The 12,237-nt window shown below is 46.8% G+C and overlaps 1 protein-coding gene across 2 annotated transcripts in view; it reads right to left on the reverse strand.

Annotated features, from left to right (window-relative positions):
- Window positions 1-12,237, reverse strand: part of fras1 (Fraser extracellular matrix complex subunit 1) — a 63,880-nt gene that overhangs the window by 27,863 nt on the left and 23,780 nt on the right. For both annotated transcript variants that reach the window (XM_037258916.1, XM_037258917.1), the window contains 9 exons: window positions 12,012-12,101; window positions 11,191-11,338; window positions 9,242-9,385; window positions 7,616-7,765; window positions 4,754-4,897; window positions 3,505-3,645; window positions 2,995-3,135; window positions 2,754-2,927; window positions 149-289 (listed from right to left, as the gene is read on the reverse strand). In XM_037258916.1, coding sequence (XP_037114811.1) covers window positions 149-289; window positions 2,754-2,927; window positions 2,995-3,135; window positions 3,505-3,645; window positions 4,754-4,897; window positions 7,616-7,765; window positions 9,242-9,385; window positions 11,191-11,338; window positions 12,012-12,101 — 1,273 coding nt within the window. The remainder of the gene's footprint in view (window positions 1-148; window positions 290-2,753; window positions 2,928-2,994; window positions 3,136-3,504; window positions 3,646-4,753; window positions 4,898-7,615; window positions 7,766-9,241; window positions 9,386-11,190; window positions 11,339-12,011; window positions 12,102-12,237) is intronic.

Raw genomic sequence — 12,237 nt, forward strand, 5'->3', positions numbered from 1 at the left:
ATTTAGAACCCTCACATCATCATCATGAGAAACGCTGACCCAGAACGATTATTTCCAACAAACAATCAAACTGAGAGCTTCGAGCTAACGTTTCTCTAGCCAGTGACAACAACAACCACAGCTCATCCGGTCTTGCAAACCCAATGACCTTGACACTGGCCGTCTTGTAGGAAGAAGCCGTGCGGGCAGGCCTGCACGCATTGTCCCTCGTGCAGACTGGCCGGCATAGGACACGACGTGCAGTTGTCCGCTGACGGTCCTGAGCAGTGCCGGCAGGACGCGTGACATTCTGGAAGGAAGAACAAGGAGAGATCGATTTTAGTCGTTGTGTAAACGATGCACGTGCACGCGTTTGCAGAAGCCGAGCATAAGCTTTCGATTCCTCGGTGTGATGAGGAAAGTTGGAGCGCGTATTGATTAATAGCCGCATCCTCCGGCTTGACGCAGTACATTATCAAGCGCACCCTCTTGCACACAATCCGTTTCATTACTCACTTTTCTGCTGATTCGGAACAAATTTTGCCAGTCGATGAGGCTGGTTTTGCGGCAACGATCGCAATGATGCATTGAGTTTGGGATCGAGGCGGGCGGCCCTGATTTGGATTTGTAAGGCGACACAGCAGAGCCTACGTTTGCATACACGGTTGGGTAAGTTGATCGGCAGCATCAAAGACAAGTAAGTCTTCAAAAAACTTGATGGTTTTAGAATCCGCAATTTTGTCTTCTGGCAACATTTTGTAAACATCAAAGACAAGGTAATCAAAGACAAGTTTGTCTTTCATGAAATGTATACCTTGTAAATATCAAACAATTTAGAATTCTGCGACACCAACATATGCAGACGTTGATCTTCAAAGACCTCGGTGTTTGGTAAACATCAAAGACACTTGAGTGTTCAATAAACCAAAGGCGCCTGCCTTTTGCAAGCGTCGACAAAATTGGGTCTTCAATAAAACCAGTAATGTTGTTGTTTTTTACATCAGGAAACATTGAAAGAATTTCGATGAAACGAAACGGCACATTTTTGTAAACATCAAAGACACTTGCGTCTCCAATAAACCAAAAGCGCCTGCCTTTTGCGAGCGTCGACAAAATTGAGTCTTCAATAAAAGCAGTAATGTTGTTGTTTTAACATCAGGAAACATTGAAAGAATTTCGATGAAACGAAACGGCACATTTTTGTAAACATCAAAGACAATTTCGAATCTTATGTGTCCTATCTGATGTTTTGTAAACATCAAAGACAGTGATCAGGAAGTGTGTGTGTCGAAGGGGGGTTGTGTTAACGATAATTAAGACATACATGGATTTCTTTGTCTCTGACAAGAGACAAGTGGGACTTGTAGCCTGGAATTTCCGCTCTGTGGTTACTTGTCATCTCCGGCAGTGTGTGCGCGTGTGCGTGTGTGTACACGTGTTTGTGTATGCGTAGATGCTGGAGTCTGACAGTCTGGTGTGCTTGTTCAAGCATCGTCTTCTGTACATAGCTTCGGGGCAGTGGAGGAGGAGAACGCAAACGCACACACAGGCGCACGCATGTGCCGACAGCCAGACACACAAATCAAACAAAATGCATAATAAATATCAAGGACCCTCTTTTAGTCTTCGGTCGATGGGTGAACATTTCAAAACATCCAAATCAATTCCGTTTACAATGACCTCCCCCCGAACGAGTTTCTTCAGCATGTTTTTGTAAAACTCAAAGACATTTTTTCGGCGGCAATGGCAATTCCATAAATCTAATCAAAGTTTTTATAAACATCATCAAGCTGTTTTCAAAGACTTTTGTCTTCCATGACCTTAACGTATTTTTCCGTAAAAAACAAACAATTAGGTTCAAACTGACCTTACCGAACATCAAGCCTCATAAATATAAAAAGTCATTTAGTCTTTGATGAACTGATGTGAAGGCCGTCCGTCATTTAGGCGCTTTGGCTTGCCTCCATCACCGTTGAAGGACTTTTATGCTTGTTCACAAACAACAACAAGTCAGGTCGAGGCCACGCCGGCACGCCGTTTGTCCTACGAGGCCGCTGACACGAAGCAAGGCCAAAGCCAAATGCTGCTCATCCATTTGCAATCATTACGGCGGCACACACACGCGCGCGCACACACGCGCTGCAACAAATGTACTTTCTGGAAACATCAATAACAATTTGCCTAACAGGCACATTTCCGTAAACACCAAAGTCTTGTTCGTCTCCAGCTAACCACCAAAAAAGATTGGAACTACAAAGTTCCACTTTATCCTTCCACTGGGTGCAGACACAAAACAAACACCAATGAGTCAAAGCGGGCGTTAAAAAGAAGAAGAAAAAAAAACAAGCAAAGACATCAAAAAGTGTTCTGCTGAACGTGGGGTGACTTTCAAAGACAGCGTCCACTGCCAAAAAGTATGCCGCTGAACGCTGGATGACCCTCAAAGATGGAGATTGCTGCTAAGTGGATACAATTTCACACCGTCAGTGGACAGACAAAAGGCATCACTCGGCTCGGCCCCCCTCCTTGTTGTCATCCTTCTGAATGTGTTGGCAGATTGCGTGCGAGTCAACGGCAACATTGCAGTCCACCAGACTCCCTTTGGACCATTTGACCGACTGACAAACGTACCTTGTCAAGTCACTGACTGACGAGCTTGTTCGCCAGTCCGTTAACTGAGAAACTGGCGCCTGTTAGCCAAATAAACTGAACCACCCAAATGACTATCGTGACTCAGCGAGCGATTCCTGCCGGTACGAGCGATTGCGCGTTACCTGTGCAAGTGCGCTGGTGGTCCGCGTAGGCGTTGGCCGGACAGGCCGCCGCACAGACCCCGCGTGCCGGTTGAAGCTCACGCGACTGCAGGGCCAGCACCTCGGTGGCTTTGAGGCAGCGCAAGCAGTCCGAAGCCAAAGGGCCCACGCAGCCGCGGCACGACGGGTGACAGTCTGCGCCCACGCAAAGTGAGCCATGTTACATGTTGGCACGATGGCCGGAAAGAACGGACGTGCTTACTGTGGCACGCGTGGTCGTGAGGGTACAGGCCCTCGCCGCACGCCTCCACACACTGGCCCTGGAGGAGGAGGAGCTCCCGCGAGCACGCTGTGCACTGAGACGCCGACGGACCCCAGCACGACGTGCACGAGCCGTGGCAGCCTGGAACACAACCGTTGCATATGAATGCACAAAAGATAGCCTTATTTAATATTTATTTAATATTTCATATATATTAATATATATATATTATATATATAAATATAATATATATATATATAATATATACATAATATATATATTAACATAAATAGTTAATATCTATTATTTATTTATTTTTTATATAAGACCAAAAATGTGACAATAAATGGATTGTGTAAAAAGTGAACACAGGCATAAAACATGACCATTTTAGCATCATACTTTTTTCAAAATCATTGCAGGACGAGAGCCAGCGTGTCATAGCAACAGTTTAATTTGGACAAACAATAGAGGTGTCCCAATACTTTTGGTGCAGGCGCAGGGCCTCACCTCTGCACCTGCCGGCGAGGTCGACGTAGTGTTGAGTGGGGCACGCCGACACGCATTTGCCGCCGTGCAACGCGCCGCCCGGCGGACAGCTGGCGCAGTCGGCCTTGTCGGGGAAGCAGGAGGCGCACGACGGGTGGCAGGCTGCATCAAAGACATCAAAGACCCACGTTCAACGCAAGAACAAATGTGCGAGTGAAGTTTTCATAGGAGCCGAGAGTTGAAGCGGACGCGGCCTCGCCCGGAGGCCCCGGCGACGACAAGTCAACAAGGCGGGTGGCAGATTATGACATTTTTGCGCCGCCCGCTCAAGTGACTGATAACTCTGATCCTTGGGTCGGACGCTTAGACGCACATTCACAGTGCTTGTGACGTTCTGAATGCAAAGCAAGAAAATTTTCCGGACAGCAGGTACACTGGAGTCGTCGTCCTCAACGGACTGAAATGTTTTAAAATCATCAAAATCTTGCACTGCCTCCCTAACTTTCCAACTGATTAACAAACAACCTCGTTTAGCAATCGACTAACCAACCACACATCCGAGGGCCAATCACGAGAGAGCGAAGCGGCATCCTTTAGCTCGTCCCCCGCAGGGAAGCCTCCAAATAGAAACGCATCCATATTCATATCCGCCATCCTCATTAGCGCCACAAAGAGTTCCAGCTAATGCTTGCGTTTGTTTTTGGCAACTTGAAGGAGCGCTGACTATGTAGTATATTTCTTTATTTGTTGATTTTGGTGACATCGACTCCGCGGGGTCGCCGAGCAGCTTTCGTACCCGCGCTCTGCCACGAACAATGACAATTTTTGAGAGTACGACTTGAATTGTAAAGAAGTTTCACAAATGAATAGCTTGTTTTGTGTTTGTACTTTGTGAAGTCAAATGTTACTACACAAACTGATAAACCATTGCGGAGGATCATACTTGGTACAGTCTAATTCCTGGGTGTCATATTGAAAACTGTGCATCAAAATCATGACATGATGTTTCTGTCTGTCGTGTTAGCTTGGGATAGCAAGTAGTAGCGAGCGCGTTCGCTTCCTTTAGCAGGGAGTAGCGAGCGCGGTAACTTGGTTGAGCAGGAAGTAGCGGGCGCGTTAGCATGCTTTAGCAGGAAGTAGCGGGCGCGTTAGCTTGCTTTAGCAGGAAGTAGCGGGCGCGTTTGCTTCTTTTAGCAAGAAAACGCGGGGGTGCTAGCTTGCTTTAGAAGGTAGTTGCGGGTGTGCAGACGACAAGTTGAACCACACTTACCATGACAAACGCCATCTTGAATGTAGAAAGCCTCGCCGCAGTCGGGAACGCACTCGCCATCTTTGAGCAAGGCGGCCGGGTCGGAACACGCTGAGCACTCCCGCGGGCTGGCACCCACGCACTCGGAGCATGACTCGGAACAAGCTGGTGGGGAAAAAGACAATGACTTCCTTAACGCAAATTCAATACCACGTGAAGTTGTTGCATAATTTGGATGGGGTGAAAGATGACAGTCTCACGCATGAGAAATGAGAAAGTGAGCATGAGGAAAATATGAGAACATGAGGGGAAAGATGTCATGTCATTATTATTCTCACGGGTGTCCTGGCCTCTCTCTCTCTTACATCCCACTCCTCGTCGGAGTCGCAATTTCTCGAGGTGGCGGCGTACGCTAAGGTCTCACTTTCTTTTCTCTTCGGGCTCTTTTCATTTGTTGATTTCCCTCTTCAATTTTTAATCTCCGGCTGTCCTCCCTCCCTCCTCATCCTCGTTTCTTCGGTGCACTAACATGGCTCTTCTCATAACGCTTTCGTTTAAACTAGGGTTTCAAACTAGGGTTAGGGTTTCAAAGTAGGATTTAAAACAAGGCTTAGGGTTTCAACGTAGGTTTTAAAACTAGGGTTAGGGTTTCAAAGTCGGGTTACGTTCTAAGGTTAGGGTTTCAAAGTATGGTTTAAACTCGGGTTAGGGTTTGACTGTAGTGTTTCAAATTAGGGTTGGGGTTTCAAACTAGGGCTAGTGTCTCAACAGGTTTTCAAACTAGGGTTAGGGTTTCAAACTAGGGTTTCGGGGTTCTGGTATTTGGACAAACCCTTACTAGGAACTCGCAGGAGCTGACAGGTGACACCAATTTGTGAAACTTTCTTGCATATGTCAAAATGCGATGATGGAACAAAAAGCGAGCGCACGGGGGCAGGTGAGCTCGAATGGAATATTACAATGTATTATTTACGAGCGTGTGCGCGTACACACTCGCTGTCCGCGAGTGGGATTAGGCGTCCTTTACCTTGGCCCTCTGCAGCGAAAGCAATTTATTTTTCCTGTGCAGATGGAATCCAAAACGTTATCAGCATGTGGAATCGGAGTAGGCCCAAAGCCCACCCGCCAAATTATCCGGGATGAGGCGAGGATGCAGGATTATACCCCCGGCGCTCCTCCCTCTCCTCCATGACCCCCCCGCCCTACACACACTTTGCCACCACTACTACTACTACCACAACCCACCAAAGCGGAATCTCTCCTAATAAGATCAGCGCTTGGCCTATTAAAGCGAGCACAGACAAAGCAGCTTTGGAAAAAGGATCAGAATGAAACCACAATAATATTAATAACTGGGATTTTTCTTTTCCTGACAGAACTGTTGATTTTACACGATGCAACCTAAACAAACGACAAAAGGCGTGTTTTGCCTTTTTCGGGTGGCATGCCAGTGATCGTCATAATCACGGCATCAGGAAACGTCATCACATTATTCTTGCCTTTCAAATTGTATTAGCCATTTTTTTAAAGCTATTTTTTTATTTTGTTTGTCGAGTGGCGTCAAGGCATTTTTTTCACAGCACGGCTTCTTGAGACTTTTTTGTGGATCTACCGATGATAGACAATTTTATGTCCCTTCTTTTTTTTTTTTTGTTTAAATATTTGTCTTCCTGTTTGCGTCTCCTAAATGCTGTTGCCGGGTATACTCCGAGCAATTTAATGTGTTCAAGCAGACTTGACTGAAGAATCACTTGTCCCAAAAACAAGAGCATCTCCAAGGTGACGCATCTCGAGTGTCATTAACATGCCAACATTGTTTACGTGCAGTAGCGGTAAATAGTGTGAGCCTCCGACACAACCGCACCGTGGGGGGTCTTTCACGAGAGAGTCATTGTTTTTCACGGTGGTCTTGCTCCACAGCCAAGATAAGCTACAATCTGCTGGGAACCTTTCCAGACGCATCCTCCCGCACACACGCACAGCGCCGCAAGACAGGACAAGGCGGGACGCGTCGCCACGGCAACGTGAGGCTTTTCTCCATCGACGATGCTCATTACGCTGTGAAATACGGCCTTCCCGTGTTTACTTGCAAAGTGGCGGCAGCCCGAGCCGTTCAGCGCGGGTTAGCATCTTAGCACGCCCGCGGGGGCTTGTGGTCATCCTCCTCGGCCGGCTTTTACTTATCGCCCCTGGCTGGAGGGTACGAGCGGACCTCCGAGGCGGATTGCCTGATTAATGGCGGCCGGCACGAGAGCGAACGAGTCTCGCGCCTCTCTTGCCGCCTCCTTCTGCCGAGGTTATAAAGCAGATCCATCATGCGGCGCTGGAATTTCACTCTTGCGTTCCCCGAGGTTCAGTGTGGGAATTCAAGCAATAATATTTCATGCCGTTAAGTCATCCAACATTAGATTGCGCTGCATTATTAAATACGCTCACTTCTCAGCCTGTGCCAAGTGGGTAAGTGCCGCCATGTCTGGCGCACTTTTGCGCAGTCGCACATCATCGCGGGTCAGACTCGGTGATCGCGGCTAAATCTCCGGCATCGGCTGCCTTGAGACAGCTTGCTGAAATTGAAATGTAAACGGTCGGCATTAAAGCTCAGCGAAATGGAAGCACTCTGCGTCAAAGCACTTTATGGTGCCCATAGGTCAGCATCAAAGCACCGCGATGTCGGATGCTCTCACCTCCTGCCTTTCCATTTGAAAGTTGTTGCTAAGCTGCGGCCAAATAAAAAAGCCCCAGGTTCAATAAATTACGGCCGGACGAATCAATAAGCAATCGATGCAAAGCAAGCAAGTCGCAGCGAGCTGAGGTGACTCATCCAAGCACGCTTCACGTCGAGATTCCGAGCCAGTGGAAGAAGAAATCGGAAAGGGAACTTACGTCGGCATTGTTTTGGGCCGTTGTCCAGGTAGGTGCCGGCGGGACAGGTCGCCAGGCAGCGGTCGCCGTCGGCGCTCAGCAGGGGGCGCTGCGGCCGGCACGAGCGGCAGGACCACCTGCTGCTGCACGTGGCGCAGGACCAAGGGCAAGCTGCAAAGACAAAAATGGCAACTTGACGATGCCCGATGAAGCCACGTTGACGAACGTCACGTGGGAGGAGGGCCAGACCTCAGCTCAGCGAGCTCAAAGGAGAAACTGCTCACCGGTTTGTTATTCTATATTATTTTCACATTAAGAAATACATTTTCGCGTTATTATTTTATATAAATATTGACTCATAACACCACTAAAACATAATACCTGAAAACTAAATGATTTAAAAGTCTATGAAGTATAAACTGAAAAATAATTTAAAAAAGATTATTTCTTATTATTAAATTATACGGCAGACGGCCATGAAAACTTGTGCATCTCATCTTTAAACTTCGGTCGTTTACGACGCATTTAAATCGTCTTTCCATCGACTTTATCTGCGCCAGCGAGAGCAGCCCGCAGCCACATTGGAAATTTAGTAGTCAACAAAGCTCACCTTTTTATTGATCCAAATTTTTCTTCCCTTTCCTGCCGCCAGCCGAAGTGTAGTTGCACTATTTCAGAGGTGACATTTATTCTCTAACAAGTTTCGTGAGGAAAAAGAGAGATTCTGCTTACATGAGAAAAGCGCAAGCCGACGAGAACCTAATCAGGTGGCCCGAGATGAACCCCGGCGCAGTCGGATGATACGAATAACATCGAGCGGAAACAAGACAAGTCGAAGGAAAAACAGTGAAGAGCAAAAAAGCTCCTGTGATTTTTTTTCTCTGCTGTCATTGTATTTGATTTTTTAACATTTATTGTAATGCGTTGCGTTAGGAAAATAAAAAAATTTGAATACCTAAACAATTTAATGATTATTTTATTGTTGCTTTGTCACTAGTACAATTTAATAGGCGAGAAATATTGATCTGTCCTGATTTCTATATGCAGTGACATTATTGTAAACTGTCATTGTGAGTTACCTGTCTATACAAAAATACAAACTCTTGAGACATAAGCCGTATGCAAATGTAAAAAGAAAAGAAATAGATTCATCTTTGCACAACTTAATAAAATCTATTAAAAATGTTAACACTTGTCCAAAAATCAGTCGCCGCAAACGATCATCATAACGTCGTCGTTAAAGTCAAGTACGCGTGGAGAGCGTTTGCGGCTAAATCACGTTATTATCGCAAACATTAGCGGCTCGTTTTCTCATTTGCTCCGCCGTCTCCCGTCCCATAGCTTTTACGGCGACGCCATTTATGGCCTAATGGGTCGTAAGAGTCAAGTGAGCTGTTGGGTGAGGTGCCAGAAAGAAAAATACGCCACGGTCGTCAATGTGGGGACGTAACGTAGCACATATGCGGTCCCGCAAGTTCCTTTCTTGCTAGTTTTTTTAGGCGTTCCATAATTGACAGCAAATAATGTTTTGACTGAGAATTTCTTTCAAAACAAAACAAGAATGTGAAGTGCATCTGAGTGAAACTCTAGGTCCAATAAAAATTGATTTAACAGAATCTGGAATGAGGCAGCAAAGTCGGGCAATACCTGCACACTCGAGGCCGTCGGGGAAGAAACCCTCAGGACAGACGGACAAACAGCGGCCAAGATGGAGGAGGGCCTTCGGTTCCTTACAGCTGTCACAGTGATCCGGCGTCCCGGAACATGACTGACAGTCTGCGTCGCACGGAACTGCAAAATAAGTTAAAACAAAAATCGATCCTTCCAAGCTGTTGATCATCTTTGAACGTAAATGTTCCGTAGCATTTAAGCAGATTGGGACACGCACACGCCTAAAAATCCTCACAAATTGAAAGCTTAAGGCCGGCCTGGCAAGCTAAAGCTTCCTCATTAGGGCATTGTCGACAAGCAGCCATTAGCGCGAGTCGCTCGACAACAACGAAACCAAAGAATTAGACATGAATGCAGCGCATCTTGTCGGGTTTCACTGATCCTACATCGTGCGGGATTCCATTGATCAAACAAAACAACCGTGGCCACCGACCGACGTAGATGAATGTTAGCACGTGCTAGCGCGTTACTAGAATTTAGCAACACGCTAGAACCTTGCTAGGCTATTATCAGAATACAGTTACTGGGCGGCTATGTCGTTAGCGAGGTTTGCTAAGTGCTAAGTTACTGTTTGGTCATATAGAGGAAGAGAAAAAAGAAGTGAGCCACATTGGTTGTTTTGGTCTTTCTCTGTAGCGCATTTGTTTATCATCCGTACGGTCTGTTGGATAAAATTGAAAGAGTGACACGGAAATGAAGCCTGAAGTGATGCGACAGCGGCGGGAGAGAAAAAGCAGTCTCAGGTGTGATGTCGCGACGTGATGAACGACAAGGGGAAAGGTCGCACGCTGTTTATATGTTGGCGCGTTATTTGTTTTTTGCCGCAAGACTGATGGCTAATCATCAACGCAACAACTTTAGAACGTGGCCTTCAAACTCAAACATCAGAGCAGAAGTCGACTTTGAAAAGCCAAACACCTCGATAACACGGGATTTATCAAACCCCAATTGGATTTAAAACACCAATTTAAAAGCCCGTCTTAAACTCAAATCCGAAATCCTAACGATGACTTTGAGCCAACATTTGAGTGACAGGATTACAATGCGGCTTGGAATGCCTCACTTTGAAAGCCTCATTTGAAACCATGACTTGAAACCTGAACTTCATTTGTACCGCTCCGTAAATGTTCATTTGCCGAACCTTTGGAGAGCGTTAGCGGGATGCGCTAACTTGAGCTCGACACTGGAGCCTGGTTGGGCCCCTCCTCATAACTCGTCAAGGACAATTGTCTTTTTGTGCGCGTTTTATCTCCCGCATCGACAACGTCCTTTTATTTATCCCGCCAGCTCTTTGCTCGGCTCTCTCACACGCATACCCTTCACTCACTAAGGTTATTTACGCTTTTTTGGAAGGCGCTCAAAGCAGGTGCGTGCGCGCGCACACACTCACACTCTGAATATTCAAAGCATTCCAGTGTTGCGCCTGATAAGAAAGAAATGAAAATAGTTTTTTTTTCTCTCTTCTAATGGGGAGTGACTGACAAAACACATGGATGCAGCGCCCCCCCCCCCCTCATCTACACACACAAGGAACTTGAAGAACCCCAAATAAAAGCACCCCAATATTTTTCTTTCTGTGATTCAAAAGCCATCTCAACGTTGTGTTCGGGTGCCTCCTAAACCTCGAATTGCCTTCGAATGACCTGCTTGAGTCTTGTTGTCGACGCAGGGAATCAGCACATTTACTGCGCAAACAGCAAATATGTTAAGTCGGTCTAGTCCCGGGACTCGTGCTGGAAAGTTGCCCTGGATTTTGGCGCGGCGCGATTGACAATAACGGCTCCGACCTCGTCGTTATTCATCACGGCTGCTCATTTGCATAACAACACATCCACGGAGGAGAAACCTTTAGCTGCCAAAGGCAACTTGACACACAATCCTTTGTGACACACGCGCGCACACACACACGTCCACGTGCAATTCACCTTGGTGACAGCGGGGGCAGCACTGTCCCTCCAGGGCGACAACCAAGGTGCCTGGTGGGCACGTCGGGCAGGATGGCAGGTAACACGTCACCTGGCCGTCGCGGCACTCGCACTCGCGGCAGCTGCCATCGGTCCAGCGATCCGAGTCCTGAGGCGACAATAGGTCGATTCAACCTTTTTGTAGAAAAAAGGCTTTCACTGAGAGGAACACGGTAGACCTTTATAACCGCTAGACAGTTACTAACTAACTGAGTGACTAACTAACTAACTGATTACCTAACTGCATTGGTTTAGCAACAAAATGCATTTGAAGCCCCAGTAAGGAAAGTTGGCGAGGTCTCCTGAGGACAGACCAGGCCCGATTTTAGGATGTTCTAATAAAACATGCCGGCACTTGACAAACCAGCGAGAAAAACTCACAGAGGCGAATAAAAAAAACAAATCCAAAGTGTCTTGTCAGGCCCGCAGATGGATGCGTGAGCACTGAAGTGAGCCATGAGTACGCACTACATGATTTGTTTAGACCGGCAGGATGGATTTCTCCAGGGAGATGTTGGAAAAAGAAGCGACTGGAAAAAAAGATAAGCGTTCCTTTCGCTTTGTGCCTTGGCTGACCTTTCCTGCAAAGTTGGATGAGATAAACTAAAGGCGGGAGGGGGAAGAAATGCCCAACTTTGCATTCTACCTTTTTTTACACGTCTCACCTTACCTTAATGAGGAAGGTGAAAATCGATAATACTTTTGAAGAAAAAAAGTTTGGTCTAAGAGAGACAGCGAGCAGAGTATGCGAGATGGTTCCCGCGCAATACTTGTTCTTTGACCTTGTACGACTGTCCTCGGTGCAAACAGGACGTTTTGTGCGAGGAGCACTGCGGGCAGCACGTTCCCGGAGGGCGAACCGGCTCCGATCCCTACAAAAGACACAAAATCAAATGTTGAGAAACTTGATCTTCAATCCAGTCGACCTCCCTCTTTGGGTGGAGAAGCTAGCTGTTTTAAGCTAGGTCCCAAGCACACTGCTAATATTAGACATGTTTTCATCACAGA

This window comes from Syngnathus acus, chromosome 9, assembly GCF_901709675.1.
Source record: "Syngnathus acus chromosome 9, fSynAcu1.2, whole genome shotgun sequence".
Classification (NCBI taxonomy): domain Eukaryota; kingdom Metazoa; phylum Chordata; class Actinopteri; order Syngnathiformes; family Syngnathidae; genus Syngnathus; species Syngnathus acus.